General features: G+C 47.0%; 1 protein-coding gene across 1 annotated transcript in view; it reads right to left on the bottom strand.

Annotated features, from left to right (window-relative positions):
* Positions 1 to 5,141: 5,141 nt before the first annotated feature.
* The window catches only part of LOC144114917 (locomotion-related protein Hikaru genki-like), a 41,352-nt gene continuing 24,498 nt past the window's right edge, over positions 5,142 to 21,995 (bottom strand). Inside the window, exons 7-10 of the mRNA XM_077648941.1 lie at positions 18,226 to 18,399; positions 13,130 to 13,300; positions 8,125 to 10,319; positions 5,142 to 7,945 (exon numbers count right to left, since the gene is read on the bottom strand). Of these exons, the coding sequence (XP_077505067.1) occupies positions 10,117 to 10,319; positions 13,130 to 13,300; positions 18,226 to 18,399 (548 nt within the window). The 3' untranslated portion in view covers positions 5,142 to 7,945; positions 8,125 to 10,116. The remainder of the gene's footprint in view (positions 7,946 to 8,124; positions 10,320 to 13,129; positions 13,301 to 18,225; positions 18,400 to 21,995) is intronic.

The following is a 21,995-nucleotide window of genomic DNA, read 5'->3' as shown; positions in this document are numbered from 1 at the left end:
GGAAGGGCGAAAATATCGATATTTGCGACTATATTTACTACACTAAGCGCTTCTTCAATGCTGATTCTATTGTAAATTTATCCCTATTTATGAAGATAATTACAACTGCAAAAATTCACACAGAAATGTCTCAAATTATGTTTTCCCAAGCGTCTTCGAAAAGGTCATCGCCCATGAATACTGACACCTGTCTCCTGTCAGTTGGTTTTCTAGAGTTTCCTCCAAAGGAGATATCCTAGTCCTAGTTTTCTAGTCTGACAAAATCTCTAGTACAAAGTCGTCACTGGATTGTGGGTTATTGCTATATACTGCTTGTGTGAAATTTGTGTATGTGCCCTAAAATAATCGGTTGATGCTTTAAGCTCCATTACTTCGCAATATCTTTTTTGTATTTTTGGCCCCATGAAGTTCTTCTATCACTGAGTAGCTATAACCCAGCAAAAACACCCGCGGATGCTGCCAGGGTCGGTTGTTCGCGGTCTTTTGACGCGTGCTGCGCTTTCTCTCTTCCTCATCATGGGGCTTTAAATATTTGGCTGTTGAAATCTTGGCTTCATCGATGGTGGCTGTTCCATTTTTGAAAGCGCGACGTTTCTGCAGCCGCACAGGAAGACATAGTACGTTGGTGTGGATTATACGGCTGGTCTTAAAGCTTTTCTTCAGACCCCGGGGCTCCATGGGGTGCTCCGGGAAACGGGGCTCGCGGTGTGCTCAGTAAGACTTGGAACGCAGGCTATAATATTCATTGAAAATTTACTGATGTAAAAAATGATAGCTTGAATGAAAGTTTAAAACTTGCTCTCTTGGTCGACATTTTGTTATGCAGGTGGTGCCACAGACGACGAGGCAATAAGCTTTCAATTGCCTGACTACATGAGTGCAGAGCTGGAGTATCGCTCGGTAATCAAATTTCCGATGTTCCTCCTCACCCACTTCATAGCCGCACATTGCACCACCCAACTACTTGCTGCTTCCCAAGATGAAGGGGCACCTGAACTGCGGGTGCTTCGAGTCGGGCGATAAAGACGCAAACGCAGAGCTACATTTCTACAAATAAAGAATGTAATTCTTGCCCAGTAAAATGGATCTTGCGCACTTGTGTAGATTAAGTAGACGATCTCCAAATGGAACGCTGTCAGTGCAGTGTGCCTGCCCATAGTTCAATTTTTCCTGAAAACGCATTTCGACTTTTATATGCAGCCTGCATTTGCTGTTTGCACGATTAAGGGGGGGGGGGCTTCCTTTTGTAACATTCACTCCTTGCAGCAACTTGCCGCTGGGCCCGACTCTCCTAGGCATTCCTTGGCACCTTGCATCTTGACCCTTGAGAAGGTAGTCGCGCAGGAAATCCCAAGTTTTCCTGTCCGAATGAGCGCGGTTTTACCTATCCAAGCTTGGTTTTCTTAGAGTGCAATTTGGGTGCACGTACGAAAAAGCACAGTTCAGTAATATCTGCAAGAAATAGGTGATACGAGTAGCACAGATCAATAATTTGTTTTTACTCTAGTGTGTTTAGCTACCAGTGTTACTTAATACACTTAGCTTTTTATTTCGCTTGTAGTATCTTAGACCTCGCTGTGTTAGTAATAGTCGTAACAATTGGCTTCTTCATCAGATGTCGCTCCAAAAGCGCCACGTGAGGTTTTGTCATCACACAAGCTCAAGGCAAATTTTAAAGCTATGTAAACTGCGGAGAATTTCACTCTCGACCTGTTGGGTGTGATTGTCTTGTGAAGATTGTGAGCTCACAGCCAATAGCATTGCCTAAATAATTTATTAAACGGCCACTTTGCTGTTGACGCCGGACATGTTGTATAGCAAGTTTACAGTTAGAAAGTGGTTTTCGGCGTGAGCTAGAGCCGTGGTAGAAAACAGATCAGCTAGTATAGGAACCGGTGCCTGGAAGCAGTCATACAAACACATAGCAAGCAGTGTTTGTATGGAGGCAGGATTTCATTATGAATAAAAGTCGCGGTTTGCCTGATGCGACATCAGGCAGCCCGGGTGTGCACACGCGCTTGGAAAGCTTGGACGAAACTGGATTAGAAAGTATTGATTATATGCTACAGACAAATAGCCCAAACTGAACATTTATGTCCCCTTAAGTGAGACTTCAACATGACGTAAGTGAGTGCGTATAGTTGTACAAGTCGAGACCCCACGCTGTGCGATTGGCATTGTGCAACTGCATTAGTTTTCTTCCCCTTTTGTTCTTGTGTCTACTCGAATAAGACTAGCCCGAGAATTCTGCGTGCAGATACAAGCAATGCGGAGGAAAACACTCAATTCGTGTTAAAGAACCAAATTGATTTTTACTGGTGCTGATGTGAGGGATTTGTCGACATGACAATTTGCCGTCAGTCTACCTGATACGTCGGATGCCCCATACAGTGAGAGCTGTGAAAACTGTCTTCGAAGCCAGCTCTTCAGATGGGGTTCACAGCACATCCTATAGCGGGTTATAGGTACTGCCCGCCGCGCACTCTCAATCGGTCTCTGCGTAGGTTCACATTCATTCACTTTCTCTTTTTTTTTCCGGCCTGAGAGAGACGCGATTGGCCCCCTTTCTCACGCAAATTGCTGCCGTTGCCGAACTGCCGAGCGCTTCATTGCTCCGGCGTCAATCCCGCGTCGCATTCTATAGATGCTAAGGACGCCTGCTGGCCCTCGAACCATCCAGCCCTAACCATCAGTTGCAGCACTACTGCCGCCCAGCGTACAGGCGCCATGGTGCATGCATGCAAATAACTATTAGACGCACCTTTAGCAGTCTTGCCGCGATGGCCGAGTGGTATTAGGCGTTAGCCCCGCGGACTACTTGCTCTGCGCCGGTATTGTTTCGAATCGCGCTCTGAACATAAAAAAAGGCTGTCTGGAGTATAAAAGTGCCTTGCATTCCTTCATGTTCCATTAAATCGCGTGACCTCACCATAATAGAGTGCACCCTTGATGTGCAATCTCGGTATTCATATTGCAGCTGCGGAGTCGGGACTTTTTTTCTTCTCCGCCTGGTCCTTCTTTCGCTGTTTGTGCTACGTCCGCTGTGATAACTGGCGGCAGACGCCCTCCTTGCTTCGCGCTGGTCCATAGCGAGGCGCTTCAGTTGTGCGTTCAGACGGCCGACGCACACGCCTATAGAGTGTAGGCCATGCATCTATTAGTGTAGAAATACTTTAAAATGGTGTGCTTGTCACTCACACGCGTGGAGCAATTCTTGTTTGCATGCTAAGAAGGTCGCCCTTTCGCATTGTCTTACCTGCACATGCACTGAAGGCTTAGTAACGGTGACGTGCATCCATATACATGAGAAAATGCATGCGTCCCTACCAAGTGTGACTGCATCCCCAAAATGTTTATTCATCGCAAGTGCATTACACTGGCTTCCTCCCACGTTCACTTAAGCGCAGGAGGCGAATGTTGCGTATTCTATAGTGGATTATTTTTCCAGCCAGTCTGTCAGCCAGTTCATTATAATATTATATGCTTGATTTATTTTTGTTTGAAGATAAATGGGAAATTGTTACTCGTTCTTGCAACCTGACAAAACCTACACGCCTCACGCACCAGAAACCTCGCCTATTTTACTCTCAGTGCTTTTTGGCTCACGCAGGAAATAAACCGTCCTATGCCTATCCATTGCTTTTTGTGGAGGCTTCTTGCTGGGGCGACTCTCGCATTTGACGCTACCTGGACCTGTGTACGCACACCTGAATACTCTAACATGACCGAACTATTTAGGCGCGCAGCTCCCTCAGATGCTTGCCGTTTACTGTGAATGTCCCCAGACACAAATTTCGATCCGCAACAAATTACAAATAATGGTCAGACAACCGCTCGCCAGATCAGAAAACTGTCCGTGCTGTACCACTGCCAATAATGTTTCACAAACTTGACAGTGGCGCAGCACATGAACGTAGGAGGCCTGCAACGCTTCGCTCAACTCCGTTTCTCGTTGTGTGCCTGACTACTCTCTGTTCGTATGAATAAATCAGTCACTGAAACCAAGGGAAGCATAGGGAAGTGTTTCCATTTTTTGTTATCGGTGAAGATAAGTTGCGTAATTAACTCATGCAGAAGATAGCCTTACAGAAAGTCGAAGAAAAAAATTTATGAAGACACTTAAGATCCGCCTTAAGGGTATGACGCGACAGCTTTAGTGGGTTAACGCCCATATACGGGGAATTGGTCATTCTTGATTTTACATTCATAGATCTCTCGGAGTCCTCATACCACCCCTGGCTCAATGGTGAAGTGTTTAAGCGATCGCCCACCGACGGCAGGATTCTCTCCTCCTGGGCAACTTCTGTCACCTGCGAAGGTGGCCAGTTTGCTCACAATCCGTCGAGCAGGTTGTGATGACGCCCCAAGGTAACGTGACCTATGTTGCGCGCCTAGGTTGCTTCTACAGGGATTTTGCGCTCACAACACCGATGACACCGACGACGACGACGCCGGATTTTATGCACAACGGGAGGCTTAACGCTATCGCATTAATACCAAATGCCGCGTGCTGTGCACTCAGTGCACCTTAACATAAAAAAATTGTGTGAATCCATATACTGATTCTGATAATTTTTTCACCCTTTCCAGCATTGTTTCCCTAGCTTTAACTAACTGGAAATCATCAAAAGGTAGAACTCTAGAAGGTGAAAAATCCTTCTTCAGATCTGTATATATTTCCTTCGCAACTGTGCACGCGTTGCATCTTTGCGTCCTGAGCGCGTTCTCTCACAAGTGATATTTGACTTAACGCCATAACACCAGTTGATGGCGGCTATTCCTCCGCAGTTCAGGGGCTGCAGCCACTTGCACCCAGTAAGGGGCGTCTTTGAGATGCCCATAATTGTTGTTGTGATGACTGGAAGTGAGGGTGCGGTGCCTGACGAGGCATTCTCAACTGTACTGTGCTTCCATTCAGAATTTCACTTTAGTTTCTAAAATAATGGCGTCAAAAGCTGGAGGATAGTAGAGAATGCGTAGAATTGCATGCAGCTTGAATTCGCTTCATTGTGGCAGGCTTCTATCTCTCTCTATCTTCCTTATTGTGTAGCTGTCTTGAATTAGACGCACTCATGGAGAAACTATCCCCGCCTACGGAAGGCTATCTACTTCTCATGCGCATAAGAAAGAAATACAGGGTGCAGCTGGTATAACAAGCATTTTATTGCCTCCTGCACGAGGCCAGTTTCAGAGTTTTTCTTAACAGTATACGCAAATATAAAATACACTGTGCATAGAAAAACACCTCTGTACAATCGCGGGAAGAGTACAATCAACAATAAACCGTACAGGAGCAAAAAGACAGTTAACACTGCGGGAAATCTCTATACATACCGTGCGAGAGGACTGAAGCACAGTTACGACAAAACGAAGGACTACGTCTTCCCCGAAGGAGGCGCTTCCCGGGGATGTGCCGCGAAATATCGCATCAAGAACTAGCATCGCTTCGAGCAGCCACGCTACATTGGCACTACATTGGCCCCTGATTCGAGCAGCTTTCTTGCCAGTGCACCTATCAGTGTTATGCAACGGCTCCAACCAGCTCATCTGCCCGTCCTTCCGCACTTAAACAGCTGAGCGCTTTAACAGCTAGTTGACCGCCAGGGATACCGACGTTGGCACAAGAAGGTCTAAACGGGAAAGCAAGAATGCGAGACACGACAGGGGTACGCCGTGACCGTGGGTGCGGGCGATAAACCCGCTGGGGAGATTTTTTTTGCGCTTTTGTCGCCATCGATGATCTCGCCAACGGTCGTTCATAGGGATGAGGAAAATACTGAAACCACCTGGGCCGCCTTTTAGCACAGCTGCATTTCGACTAAGACGCACTCCTCGGCTTAGAAATCTCTCGCGTGTGTGCAACTGTTGACGACGGCTGACAAAGACAGAGCCAGCGTATTGCAGAGCGGTGGCGCCTGTTGCAAGGAGGCATGGAGGATGTCACCGCACACGTCACACGTCTTTGAATGCCACACGCACAAGACGAAGCAAAAGACAATCGCCCAGGTCAGAGTCGCAAATGCGCAATTGAAAATTTCCGCGCGCTCAAGAAGAGAAGCTGACGCGAATGCCACTACCAGCTACGGTCTCTACGTTCAGACCGCAGCCTAGGATAAGGTTGAGGGAAAAAGTGTGAAAGAGAAGAGGATAAGTTACAAACGAAAACAAAAATGGCGCCTCTGACTCTTCACGTCATTTTGAAGCGTAATCCGAGACGTTGATCCTGTCCGCTTTAACAGGTTTCGGTATATACTTCTAGATGAAGCAATACCAGTCACGTCTAGACTAGATGCTGTTCAGCTAATTTCAAATATCGCAACCATATCCGTCTTCCAAAAGGGCGGTGCTGGCACAAACCCTTTTCCCACACAAACAATACGCGAACGTCTCCAGTAGCTCCAGAGTTACTTTTGTTCTCTATATACTTTTTTGTCTCACGTGATGCACATATCTATCATAGGATTTGGCGCCCACACTAAGTACCTCCGTCATATGAATTCACCGTCCACTAGCTTGCTCTTCAAAAGGCCAATTCCCGCGAGTTTTTAACGCGACAAATGTTTTTCGGGTGCCTTTTAAACCTGAACTGCTTGGATAAGGATCGTCTGCCTGTATTGAACTGCATCGTTCCAAATTAAGCGCGATGCATCTTTTCAGGGAATGGACGTAACCACGCCTCACCTTCTATCGCGTGCTTTTTTGTTTATAACCCACGGAGGTATTATGTAATGCTATTACACAAGCAACTATAGGCTCGAGAGCGAGTTCTGTTCCGCCAATGACACTGCAGCAGAATGGGGCAGCTTCCATTTACGTGAGCTGATGGTCGAGCAATAGCTTTCGGCACAGCTCACAGAATGACAGACATAAAACAAAAATGGCGCGTTTCCCCTCCTCTTTATAGTGCTTCGGATAAGGGCTAAATTTGAGCTCACATTCTTTGCCGTTTACGTGCGCACTCAAAAACGCTGAATTTATACGTGAAAGAAGCGCTCCTCGGTTTTCTCTCCTTTTTTTTTTTACTGCCAGTTTCCTTTTAACAAAGAAAAAAAATGCTGCGAACAAAGACAGTTTTTGAAGTGAAATCTACATTTTATATTTTTTGCCGGCAGAGACATCCGCTGAGTTGTTTTACAAAGAAAGCGTGGCCCTGTCGATTGCATTGCACAAGCTCCATTTTTTTACGCTTCGATTTCTAGAGCAACCGTCAGGCGATAAGACGATGCCGTTAGTACTGCGTCCTGCGTATTAAACAAAGACGTTTTAACTATGACCGCCATTTTTGAGGCTTTTTGAGAAATAAAGTAGGTTTCTGTGGCACAATAATACAAATAGTGGTGAACATAACAACGCAGGTGAGTCGTATTACGTTGTAAGCTGGTCAATTTAATTGAAAATAGTTGCCTTTATAACCATTACAGTAAACCGTCTGTTTGTGATCAGTGCCCTGAAGCTGACCGTCAATAACAGCCATCTAACTTTATGGAATTTCGAAAACGCAATCCTGCTTTTCGCCAAGGCACGATGAATTCTGGCCCACCTGGTGCGTCAAGTCGGCACCGCGCGGCGGCTGAGCGTGCGAAGCCACACCCACAAACTAACGTCACATGACGGCGCACGCGTCACGGGAGACCTTCTCTGTCCCTCTTAGGCAGTTTTTGTTCTTTCATTCGAGCACGTGCCACAAGGCATAATTTGGGATTGAGCAGTTGTCCGCCGCTACTCATTTCTCCAGCCCTCCCCCTACCAAGCCAGGGTCACATGGCACGTGCGCCGCCGAGTGCCGTCTGCTTGTGAGTGAGGCCGCGCGCACAGCGGCCGCACGGTTTCTATTTGGCGCGCTCGGGGGACCTGAATTTGCTGTATCTCAGCGAGGAACGCAATCGTACGGCTCCCGAAACTATACAAACTATTAGGGCTATTACTAGCGGTCAGCTACGAACCTCTACTTACAAGCGTAAATTGCTGGGCTAGTTGGTTCATAATGTTGTCAGGGTGGAACCAGCGGAACACAGACGCAGGACAAGAAAAGGAGGTACACACACCACACCACACCAGCGGTGTGGTGTGTGTACCTCCTTTTCTTGTCCTGCGTCTGTGTTCCGCTGGTTCCACCCTGACAACTCTACTTACAAGCTGGCGCCTCAGTGTACTCGCTGAAAAGTAAAGTAGTATAATTTACTCAACCAGTTTCAATTTTACACGATTGACCCGTTTTGTGACATCCTCCACTACTGGTTTCACTATGCCTCAAAAGCCACCTTGGTACATCAACAAGTTTATTTGCAAAAGTTTCAGGCGGGCTTCACTGAAACAGTATGTATACGTCGAAGGCTTACACATGAAGACGTCTTGTGTGTGCTAGTCCAGCGAATCTGACCGCAGTAGAACATGGCAGCCTTAGTCAATCGTTTGAGGTGACACATTGCATAGGACCAACCCACCAATTTTTTGCAAACGAAACCACTTTTTTTAATTTGCAAAAAAGACTCATTTGAAAAAAAAAAGTAGTATACGGCACGCATATATTAGCAAGAAAGATAAATTGCATGTATGTTGTTTGAAACACCTTGTTATCAGAGGCGAGGAGTGTATTATAACCAGTAAGGCGTCGAACGACAAATGTCATCCCGAAAGAACTGTTAAATGCAGGGCGAGAGCGGATAAATGAATGGCACAAGATTCCCTTAGCTTCAATACTCTCCTACTTCGTTATTGTAGGCTTTCACCACTGGAGGTAAGCTCCATGCTTCATACAGTTGCCTCTAGAAAGGATTTTGGCACTGCGATCGCTCACCCACCCCGAAAGCACCCGTAAGAGCGAACTTTGTATTAGGCCTGGATACTATATTCAACTGAATACGTCGACTATTCCGCAGAGGTACGGCTTTGTACAATAAAATCATTTGAAACACACAAAAACAGCGCATTAATTTTAAACTGCGCCAGCGTTACTTCAAAAGCGAGGAGAAAAAAAATGTTGTGTAGTATAAACTATTGACTCGGTAAATATGTATTTTTTTTCATGTATGATAAGGCTGTCGGTGAGCCTCTAGGCGAAGACGTTCCACGCAAAGACGTTTCTTTCAAAGCATGACATCTGCAAACGGTTCTAGCCTCCCTTGATTTATGATAAATTCAAAAACGAATTCCCGCTACCACGGCAATGGTGGCAATAACGAAGGCCTTTTCAGCTTCGGCCTTCGTTAATTCTGTCTGCAGGTCGAAGTATTTTCCCATTCGCTCACCGCGTGGGCTTTGCGCAGGGAAGTTGGAAGCTACATAACACGGATCGCCGCGCGGCTATCGCGATGCCGCTAAGCGTGTCGCCAGGCAGGTTTCTAGGTGTGGTGCTCTCTAACGTTTATAGACACTTGAAGACCATACACGAGGCCAGTCGATAACAGCGCCTTTTCGCACCCGCTGTGTGATCGGAATAGTCAAGCTGGAAAAATTGCACTGGCGGAAAGCAAGAAACAATAGTTCGAGCTTCCGCCGACTGTCGGCTCATCGCATAATGCGGAGTCTGAAGTGACCAAGCCCATGACACCGTTCGCGTTAAAGAAAAGCTGGAAAGAAGGCAAAACTACAGCCGCAAAAAGATCGCGGCATGCACTCGCCCTGACTTCACCCTTCGTTCAAGCTTATTTCCAGTGCTCTCTCGAACAAATCATGAAGGCAGTAAACGAAACATAAAAAGGCTTTCAGTTTTCTCCATTTCCTGGAACCTTAGCGCTAACAAAAGACATCGGCAACGCTCCGGCAGCCTCGAAAGCTTTCGACAGTTTCTTCCAGAACGGAATGTTTTTCAGCCGTCTTTGGGAAACTTTACGTCCAGACTGCTTCTGGTGCGCCACACGTTTTATCACGGCTCACTGCCGCGCGAAAACAGCCGCGCCTCTCTTGGTTCGACCACCATTGCTGTCCGCAGGCTGCGATAGAGCGAAGGTGTCTTCCTGCGAAAGAAAACGAGAGTGAGAAGAAAGAAAGAAAAAAAAGAAGAAATCTAAGAGCGGGCGGGGAACTGTACGGTAGCTGGCAGGCGGCGCGGGATCAGGTTCGGTGGTGCGGCGGCGACATGTGCTGGATGATGATGCCCCCTTGCACGCGCTTGTACTACTTGTGCAGCACCAGGCGCCGGCAGTGGGGCAGCGGGTGCGACCAGTGACCGTCACGCGAGCAGCGCAGCTGGGCCGAGCCCAACAGCCGGAAGCCCGCGTTGCACGCCACCGTCACCAGCTCGCCGATGTCGTAGTGGAACTTGGAGGGCACCACGCGTGCATGCGCTGGCTGGCCCGGGAACTCGCAGGCCGGCTTGCCTGCGGACAAAACACACACAGGTGCGGTAGTTAGCGAAGCTCGCTTCGACCTGGGATTAAAGCTCAGTTTCCCGCTACCACCTACTATAGGATTGTAAACGCTAATCTCAGAATGATTTGCCCGTATACTGCTGTCTGTTAGCGCCGCAGTAATGCGAAGCTTTGGTTTTTATCCGTGCAGTATGATATACAGGGTGTTTCTTATAAGACATTACACAGTTTTTAAAAATAGCCTTTTTAGTTAGAAGAGCACTTTTTTTCGGCGTAGCATTATCAGAGGTGTAGTTAATCAGACTACAGCAAAGATATGCTAATTAATAGTTAACTTTTTAACTCTTACCTTTAGGCTCTTTAATTATTGAGATGCGTGTAGCCCACCGTAATTAATATCCATATCAGTTATTACAATTTAGAAAACGCAGTTACCTTTGGCGCTGTAACTATTTCAACGAATTATGTGCATGGAAAGGTTGCTTTGCCTGCAAGCTTCTCGAAAGCGCATGTATTTTAGGCGCGATGGTGACAAAATTTGTAGAGCGACAGCGCCGAAGATAACCGTGTTTTCTAAATTCTAAAATCTGATATGAATATTACTCATGCTGGGCCACAGGCCTCTCAATAATCAAGGAGTTAACTAATCAAAATTAAATAGCCAGCCTGTTTGTTACACGTTTTAGCTGTACTCTGATGTACTACACCGCTAACAATGCTATGCCGGAAAAGCGCTATTCTAACTAAAAAAGACTATTTTCAAAAATTGTGTAAAACCTTACGTGAAACACCCTGTATGTGTAACACTTTGCGGCATGACATCTACGACTGTGCGCACACCTTTGCAATCTTTTTTTTTTGGAAGCGACAGAAATATTTTCACGAAGTCAGTGATGTCGGCTACATATCAGATCCCTGCTGGATAGAATGGTGAAGCCATTTTGTGCCTAAAAAAAGTATCGCTTTTCAAAAAGAAGAAATAAAAATGGACATCTCAAAGTTCTACGATGCGCCTAGGAAGTGCTCTCAAGTGCTATAATTTTTTTCTTTTTCTGTGATTTTTTGAAGTAGACCTGTAATTCCGTGAGCATAGAAGTGTGCGGCGTGCACGCATTCCTAAGGTTTTTGAGCCATTCATGTTATTTTTGTAAAATAGGGGGTTGCGAATTGTGGGAACTCGCCCCGCTCTGTACCTCTGGGTTTGCTTCTCCGCAGTGTCGTCTTCCCTAGTTACCGTAACCAAAAAGGAAGAACGCCAACGTCGCAGCGACACAAGCGCACACAAAAGGTGTGACTGTTGCGGGCGTGATGGCGAAATCTCTCTCGCTCTTCGGCCTCGGAAACTCGTCGCGTGTGGACGCTTCGGCGCGCCGCACCGCTCTCCGCTAGTGTTCCTGTATATGCTCCCTGCGGGAGCATATACACGAACACTACTCTCCGCCAGCGAGGCGGGGCCTCCAGGGAACAAACCGCGCGAGCCCGTCCCGGACGGCCTAGGTGCATCTCCCCCTGCCCTACAGTGGGCGAACTTTCGCTAGTAGCCTTGCTTGTGAGTCGGACGACCTATATTCCGTAGCGTATTTTGCTGCTAGGCGGCGTTATTGTTGTTGCAACAACAAATGCCTTTCTATCTCAGCCACTGTCTTTGTCAGTTTGTCCCCTCTGAGCAAGACCCGTCGTGGTCGGCGTGCTCTTGGTCTCAAAAAACCACCCTTCACTACTATCGAACTAACATCGTCGCCAGACGTGGCGACGACCCAGCAAAGCAAAATTATGAGCCAACCAGACTAAACACGTGCTTTCGCACGTCTATTCGGTATAACTACGTTAAAACCCCACCACATTTTTTTCTCCGCTACATTGACGATTGCATTTGCATCAACGCTGTGAGCAGGTCTCTCACCCACCTGAATAGCCGGGAAAACGACAATAAATTCATATTATATGAAGAGGTGGATGAGAGGCTACCTTTCCTGGACGTCCTTGTCTTACGGATAGGCCAGAAGCTATATTATAGGGCATACCGAAAGGGGACGCGCTCAAGTCACTACGTGCATTTCAGCTCGGTGCAGCCCGACGCCCACAAGAGGGCTGTTGTTAGCACTTTAATGCAGGGCGCTAAAAGATAATTCAAGAAGACCGAGGGCATGACTCTGGGCACGACAAGTGTATGGAACGACCTCAGAAGCTGCAGATGACCAAGGCACTTCACCAACTCGCCGAACGACAGCTCTCACGACGTGGACAACCAGACGTACTCATCTTAAGATGCGGGCTGCCGTGCCGTATGTTCCGGGAACAAGTGAACTTATCGCACGCGTCTTAAGGGAGTAGGACATACAGGTGGGACATGTCCCTTTTAAAAAATGCGTGATCAGCTGGCAAGTGTGAAGGCCAAGTTGCGAAAGGAAAAAATCCTCGAAGTTGTTTACGCAATCCCCTGTGCAGACTGAAACGGAATTTACATCAGCGAATGAAGAATCAAGAAGTTATACAAAGCGATTGTAGCAGCACGATGGGGCTGTAGAAACGAAAACGTTCGTAATAACGCTTTAGCAGAGCAGTGGTCGCGACAAAGGAATTGTTCGTTTATGGCAGCGTTCGGTTGTCGGCACGACGACTGACCGTCATATAGAAAAGGCTTAAAGACGTGCATGGCGAGTTCAGAAGCAGCAAAACCGAACACGTTTTACTCCGTGGAACGAGCTGACGCCACGTGTGCTTTTCATTGCCTCTTGTGGCACAAGAAGCATTTTCTGCACAAAAAAAAATAATTAAAGAGTGCCAAGGTTGCCATCCTGCATGCAGCATTGGCTTACATTTCGGCAGGTTGTTGGACCAAGTGCCGTTGGCTTGGCAGACGCTGACCGACTCTCCAATCAGGACGTAGCCCGCATTGCACGTGTAGTGGACGCTGTCACCGGGGTACTGCCGGCCTCCGTACAGCACGCGACCGTGCGCAGGTGGAAGTGGACTGCGGCAACGGATCGCTGCGGGCACAAAAAATAAGTAAATTCCGCGAGATGTGATCCCCGAACAGTCACGTCAACACCAGCTTAGGCTCTAACGGGTACGTATTGCGCAAAGGACATTCACAGTGCTGTACAGTGAGCTAGAAGGCAAAACGTCCATTAGGCGAGGAGTGCCATCTTTTGTCGATGGAACACAGCGTTGCTCAGGCCTTTCCCGTGCGACCGCTACGAACCCAGACTAGTCACTCGCTGGGCTTAATACCCGGGAACACCACAGAATGGCGACAAGAGCTGCTTAAAACTTCGGACTCTGAGAAAGAAGCACGGGGGCCCTGCGTCGCCATCTAGCCGGCGTTTTATGACTACATTAACTCATCGTTGACGCAGGATGACAGTCGTTGACCTGAACAGGGTGCTCTTTTAACTCTCATTAGAGCTACGAAGGGGGAACTCAGTGTTACAGAAGCTACAGAAAATACCAACAAATACGATTCAAACACAAGTGAGTCGACTCGAGTCAGCGTCCTCCGACTGTCATAGCCTCACGCAGTGAAGGACTCCAGTTAAACCATCCCTTCAAAGGTCCGGTCCCGAATTTCACAGCCTCGCCTTTGAGCCGCGACGCTCGTGTTCGGAGCTGCACTTTGTTTCTGTTAACGCAAAGAAAAACGACGACGACGGCGAAGCGAGACCATGACACAACAGCGCTGACTAGCGAGTAGTGATGCAACACTATCGATAGCACTATCGATACTATCGATAGCTGTGGCCCTATCACACTATCGATGGTAAAAAAAAACTATCGATAGTGGTATCGATAGTAGTATCTATAGTACTATCGATAGTACGATACTACTATCGACAGTAATATCGATAGTGCTATCGATAATACTATCGATAATACTTTCGAACTGTCCCAGCTACCTTTTAAGCTGAATTGTCTTGCTTTTCCGTCTCAATTTAAAGTGGTAGTCATTTCATTTGAACTTTAGCAAGCTCTCACAACCCCGACAGTTATCTTTAAAATCGTTTAACTTGTTTACAGCTCATGTAGAAAAAAATTCACGAGGCTTGCACAGTGCATGTGCCATGCTATCATGAGCCACAGCAATTAACGTTCGTTCTTCTTCCTGCGTCGTTTCGTTGCATTCTTCCTTGCACGTTTAAGAACCACAGCTGGTCGAAATCATTCAGAGAACTGCACAACGCACCCCTCATAGCCTGAGTCTCTTTCGGGCATTAATTCTCATAAAACAGTGAAACCTACAAGCTATGGCAAATGTTATGGCAATATCGTTGGGCAACGAATGCAGAATATCGATAGTGTTACTTTCGACAGCCTTACTGTCGATGGTCGCACTATTAATAGTCTCACTATCGATAGTACTATCAATCGTCTATCAATAGTAGCACTATCGATAGTTTTGTACACTATCGATAGCTCCAAAAAAAGTATCGATACTATTTATAGTAAATTTTCTGATGGTTTTGGATCTCTCCTAGTGAGTCTTTTGATCTACTTCGCCGTCTTCTCTTTCTCGTGTCTGTAGTCTGCTCCCTGCCCTACAGCCCCAATCAAGCATGCTGCACAAACTACCCCTGCAATTCGTCTTGTGCAGCAGCTTTCTTGCTGGATGCCTCTGTATTCAAGCATTTCATATGTGCTTTATTTCGCTCGCACGTATTTTCTTTCTTCCAACGGAATAAAACAGGCGGTATAAGATCCTGTAGCCAGTGAAGCTAACTCTCCTAGTGCCGAACAAACAAAAAGGCCTAAATCGGCTTTCGAGCTGAATCTGCTCAGTACTGCGAGATGGGCGCAGCATTAGTCTTTACGCGCTAGTTGTTCGGACTTTTGCTATCTTTATCGTTTTTTTCGCACAGCAGGCGCCTTTCTTCAGTGTAGCTAAGCACAGTTCGCGAGATCTCACCTGTGCGAAAAGAAATTGGTCTCTTATGGCTCCTTTGGCGTTCCACGGCACGAAGGTCCCAAATTTTTCCGATATGTTGTTGTCGCCAAGAGTTTTCGGCATAAAGAAGTGTCACACTCTTTTACCTGCCTCGTAGAGAGCGCTGGTCTCCGCATATGAGAGTGAAAAGGTTTGCCGGTGGTTTACTTTCGCAATGCGCTATTTTTTTCCCGCCATCGCCACGTTTTAGGAACCCCCCACCCTCTTTTTTTCTCACTGCCATGAAACGTTAACTTTTCAAAATCCGCTGTAATAAATTTCATGCTTCAACCATTCTCTTTAATATGTATACAACTCGGAGACTCGAAAACCAGCGATTTAACTCAACAACCGCGGAGGCCTAGCATTTCACTAGCTGCCGTTGTTGCCAGTAGTTCGGTAATAGTGACAACTGCAAGATTACTAAGAATCCTTCTGTGGCATCACTAAGCAAGCTGTTTACATTAGACTTTGTTTTTCATTTTCGCTTCTGATGACGGTTTGCTGTTTATGGTTTATAGCTTTGCGGTCACATGGTCAGGAACATAATAAAAAATAAGGCATTAAATGCATAAAACTTCCCTCGCATAGTAGCGCAACATGACTAGCTGGCACAAAGCTTCTGCCAATCACGAGAGCCCAGTCGTTACAGCCAACGAGAAATCACGAAACAGACCCACAGAAAAGTTATGTGAACATCGCCTCATACGTTGTTAGCTATCAGCACACGAGCTGCATATGGAAACGCCACGAGAACTCCTCGCGGGGCTTCTTACTTCACCTTTGAACGTTCAGTTCCGTGGAGCCTGACTACTGCAATTTCAGGGTGTCATTTAGCCGGTCAAGCATGGGTGCAACGCCACTTCCCGGGTGCGCAGCACCAATATGCAATTGTGCACGCGCATTGTGGTGATTCAGCTAAACCCTACCGATGTTGTACTCACAGCCTGCTGTGACCCTCAGCTTTTGCCTACACTGCGAAGACAAAATAATACTAATAAATGAATAAAACCGCATTCTTCCCAGCAGCATGAAACCTATCTTCATCATTTTGGTCATAATAAAGAAACGTAGCCTTATAAGCGTTAAATTCTTGCGCAAAAAGCACTCAATTTTCGGTTCCTAAACATACAGCACCTGTTAATCAGAGAGATTCTTGCGTAGATTCGCAAAAAGTGCGCTGTTAGCCGCCTCTCTCCAGCTCAAAATAAACACAGCTCGTTACCAGTAATCTTTGTCCGGGGTACGCGTAAAATAAGATTTGCGCTCATTCCGGCTTGAAGCAACAACAGGGCAGTTTAATTTTTAAAAATTGCACTTTATCTCCGCGACGCCTGGAGGTCAGCGACTCTCAAAACAAAAATAGGTTGTAAAGACAGCACCTCAATAGATATGTAACTATTCGAGCAAACGACACTCAAACCCAAATAGCTCTTCGTAATCTGCGCCGTATATCACTGACAGTACTTTTTTGTACGACAATTAAACTGCCAGGGCGTTCAACGGGGCATTCATGAACGATTCATCCCTTGAAAAGGGTCTTTGTTAAAAGCTCAGACTATTAAAATAACGTTCATTGCATAAAATCTGCATTAAACACGTCACTGACGGTTAAGCATGGCTTGCAGCGAAGACACTGGGCTGGCCGCCAATGAACCGGGCCAATGAGATGTCCATGATGCATGCGCCTGCCCAACAACCAGTGCTGATTCTGTCGCAGCGTCGCACAATGAAAAAAAAAAGACCAAAACGTTGTAGGGCACTGGTGCGAAGCGAAACCATCCTCCTCTTTTCCCTTCACATGATTGCGCTGCACAGCCTTAATTAGCGCGAGACTCATTAACGTAACTGCAAAAAATTCGACCTAGCCCTAATTGTGGATGGAAATGCGGAGGCCAATTTAACTTTGACTGCAACGGTGGCCTAGTGGTTGAGCATCCGCCTCACATGCGGGAGGTGCGGGGTTCGATCCCCAGTGCCACCGTGTACCCGCCTGTCATACAATAGGTAGAATTGCTTCCTTTGTCCCGGTGCTCGGCTTACTCAGGACAGAATGCTTGGTAAATGGGTCTTTGACCCCACCTTTAGTACAAGTAAAAATCTTGTGCGATGGCGCTCTTTGGCCACAGATGCCCTTGCGCCATAAAAATTCGCTATCATTATCATTTTTAACTTTTAAGTGAAGCGTCGATGAAACGTATGGTAAAAGAGAACGCAGAATCTCTCTCTCTCTCTCTCTCTCTCTCTCACACACACACACACACACACACACACACACACACACACACACACACACACACACACACACACACACACACACACACACACACACACACACACACACACACACACACACACACACACACACACACACACACACACACACACACACACACACACACACACACACACACACACACACACACACACACACACACACACACACACACACACACACACACACACACACACACACACACACACACACACACACACACACACACACACACACACACACACACACACACACACACACACACACACACACACACACACACACACACACACACACACACACACACACACACACACACACACACACACACACACACACACACACACACACACACACACACACACACACACACACACACACACACACACACACACACACACACACACACACACACACACACACACACACACACACACACACACACACACACACACACACACACACACACACACACACACACACACACACACACACACACACACACACACACACACACACACACACACACACACACACACACACACACACACACACACACACACACACACACACACACACACACACACACACACACACACACACACACACACACACACACACACACACACACACACACACACACACACACACACACACACACACACACACACACACACACACACACACACACACACACAAATCAAGGTCTCTAGGCTCACGCTCGCAGGTGGGTGGCGTATCCGACCAGGACTCGTTCTTCCAGCAGGTGACGAACGGCGGGCCCACAAGCCTGTAGTTGGACGGACAGCTGAAGTGGACGCGGATTCCGTAGGTCCTATTCTGGGTGCTCATCCGGAGGTTACCCTGGCTTGGGATCGTCGGGCACTGGATCACTGCGCACCGTGAAACAACAGCACTCTTTATTTTCTTTGCTCTCGGTTTTTTCCTGAAAACCAACCGCAGACCACCGCGCTGAAGCGCTGTACGTGATGCAGAGAGAGCTGTGGTTACCCACGTCCTAAACTTTCCTATCTGAGAAACCTCACGTGTCAAGTTGAGGCCTACAAAGTACCACGAGAAATGCCGCTAGAGTAGCGGGTCCGGCTGAGTCTTGCAAAAGCGCACATCTCACGATCTCTGCAGTACACACTTAGAATTAAGGCGCGTTTATAGGCACCTCGACGTTGCTTAGGAGACGTAAAGCTGGGACTTCAGAAAACCGTGGAACTGAGCATATGTATAAAGTACCAAACTGCACCCTACACTCCTTCTAGACTACCGTATTCCGCCGCGGCTGTGGCACAATTAAAAATAAATTGTGAGCTTTTAGTTTTTCACCTCAAAATTTTGCCTGCCTCCTGCGTAAACCTCCAGTCCTGTTACTGCCCTGCACAGGTCAAGATCTGAAAAAAAAAGAATATTTTGGCACAGATTTTTTTATCTTCATGTTTATTGCAGAAACATAAAATATGCGGTACTAATAGGAAAGTTAATCGGTAAGTACTAACAAGCACTTGCTGTTCTTGCAGACAAGGCAGCTTCAGTAGGCCGAACGCTGACCAGAGCGCAGGAGAAACTCATATTGTAAATAAAAAATGAACCTGCGTTAGTTTTAAAAACCACAAGCATATTACAAGTTATACAAGAATTTTACGTTGAACTGGCCCAGCAACTCACGTAAAATACGAAGAAAACACAAGTTTACAGTGAAGCTAGAGAAACTTAAACTTGAGTATGTTTTTTATTCTCGCTTTCGAGCTTGGCGCATGATAGCCTTAGTTACCTATGTGCCATTAAACACAACACAACACATATTCTCGCTTTCTTTACGTGGCCGTGCACCTGCGGACATAGTTCACTTGTTGCCAAATACGTCGTGCTTTTTGTTACTTAAAAAAACAGAATATGCCGTCGTCGAGAGCAGATGTAAAATGCACTGCCGGAAAGGCATACCGTAATCTAGGACGGCTCACAGATACTGATAACGGCACATGATCGAGTCTTGGGGAGCGTCCCTCATCAGCCACTTTTCTTTACTTCAGCATTTCTTCACGAGCTACAGCGCACCCGACTTTCTTTGCCGCTTTAAATGTATGGCGAACCGCCCGACCAGGGCTCGTCACGTGCCGAAAAAGAGGGCCGGTATGGTGCCAGCACGTGCTACACAGAACGCTGGGACATTCGCCGCCGTCGACAACCACGTCGAAGAGCAGCAAATTAAAGCTGGTCACTGGCCGTGCTGATATTTGGCACCACGAGACCTCTGTTCTAGGGTTTGAATGCATTACGTAATGACGGCACCTCACGCTGCTCTGACAACTAGCTTATCAAGTGTCACCAGGACTGCGCTTGAGCCTCTCAGGCTGCAGGACAAAAATTAGGCTCCCTTGCGCCGCGCGATGGCTTCGCCCACTACGGGACTACGAAGGCGCCGTTGTTGACGCATGCGCTGTTCGGCGGCAGCGCAGCACGTAGCAGCAGGTGGACTGAAAGCTTCGCCAAAGTACGTTTAGGTTCGCCTCCATGTTCTCCTCCGTTCGGGCGACAAGGTCACGCGCGACGCGCCGCCAACGGGAGCTAAAAGCATTTCATACTTATTAAAACTGACTGGTCGTTTACCCTTCCGGTAACGCAAATTGCAGTGACAGCTCTGGTGGTGCGAATTGTCGACGCCATTCGGAGTGTTCAGAAACTCTGGGTAGGGATATCATTCACTCAGAGTTGGAGTGTCCGGGTGCAGTAACCAGTCATGGGGTGTGGAGGTGGTGAGTGTGCGTGAGGGGGGCGGGGGGGGGGGGGGGGGAGTTAGGGATGTAGGTAGGCTTGCGTCACGCACGGTCACTCATCAATCCATCCATACATATGTATTCATGTAAGGCAGGCGTCCGGTGTGACAGCGTAGTGAGAAGAGGAGTTTGAAAGCAGGGAAAGGAGAATTCGTGATGTCACCAGTGTCGCCAGTGTATTCGGGCCAGGCAGTGATTGGCACTCTCACCAACCAGGGTGGCACGTTGTCATGACGTCGTGTGTTGACATGCCAACGGCAAAGACGTCGCATAAATGTAAAACTTGGCCTTAACAGCTGTCGCTGTAAAATATATTATAGTTTTTCATTCCCATTTGCGCTTCTTTCTCTGCATTTTTCAGAGAAAACACTGTGCATGCTGAAAAGCAGAGCAATCTTCACGTCGGTGAATAGAACGGTTGGATGCACATGGCTCTTCTAGCATGACGACACGCATCAGTGCGGCGACGCGTTGTGAACTGAAAGGGTATTATATTAATGCCCGATATTCTGCCGCCACCTGTCCGATCTCAAGGACATTCGCTTAATTAATGATTTAATGATCGCACTGAACACCGAACAAGAAACAAAATTTTCTTGAGACTATGGCCGCTTATGTTTTAAATTCATCATTTTTCCAGCGTGAAACTGCTATCGTTTTCAACTACCAGCATTCTGCAGCGTGGAGGACGTTTAGGCGAGAAATGAGCCGATTGAAAAACACTTCTGAAGCTCACGCACAATTCCTTGAGTATAAACCCTGCGGATTCGGGTACTTCACGTACCGGATACGGGTACCTCATGACATTTGAGTCTTGTATATCTAATCATGTCATGTATGTATAATCACTAATTTTCTGTTTTAATCCCTTTTCAATTCCGCCGCTCCACGCTCAATTCCGCCACCTTTTCGACCAATCCAAAGTTTGTCAACACAACGCCGACGGGCTAGGTCAGGTATTCCGCAGAATGGGGCCTTTAACGCTGTCGCGTTAAAAAACAAGGTCCTTTTTCAGAAGTCAGTCTTTCTTCTCTATGAGTACATTTCTGTACGGTTTTTCAATGAAGATATCACCTCAAAGGCAGTAGACTTAATGAAACGAAACAGCTTACGCAGCAACCCACAAGTAAAATTCGCTATCAAACTGCTCTGAATGCGTCTTAGTACTAAACAAAGTATTTTTATTTTTACTACGTTAGCAGTACTGCCCTCGTTTCTTCAAAATGTGATGTTGTGGGCGTTGTGACCAGATGGTAGTGTGGGCGGAGGGCGGAGCGTAGGAGAGAGAGAGAGAATGTGGTTTGGTAAGATAAGAAAATTATACTGGCGCACTTGACTCTTCACTGAGCTAAGTGGTATCACTGCAACTGCGCCAGACTGTAGGGGTAGGGGAGATGCAGATTAAAAGAAGAGAAAGGATGCGAGGGGGAAGGGAAGAGGGAGATTGAGGGAGAGGAGAAGGCGCACTGCAATAGCGCCGCTGGGCATGAAATCGGAACGATGCAATTAAAAGATGAATATTAAACGCAAATTTGAACAGAGATTGTACTGCTGACGCAGAAATGCTGCATCCCATCTATGAGCGCCTGTCAATTTTTTTGTCTTGTTTAATTTGCGTCTGTGTCGTGACATGGAGTTCTGCTTCAAGGAAATTTCGAATACTCTCTCTCACACACTCACACTCTCTCACACACACACACACT

This window comes from Amblyomma americanum, chromosome 1 (genome assembly GCF_052857255.1).
Source record: "Amblyomma americanum isolate KBUSLIRL-KWMA chromosome 1, ASM5285725v1, whole genome shotgun sequence".
Taxonomy (NCBI): domain Eukaryota; kingdom Metazoa; phylum Arthropoda; class Arachnida; order Ixodida; family Ixodidae; genus Amblyomma; species Amblyomma americanum.
This window is presented reverse-complemented; position numbering and strand designations above follow the sequence as displayed.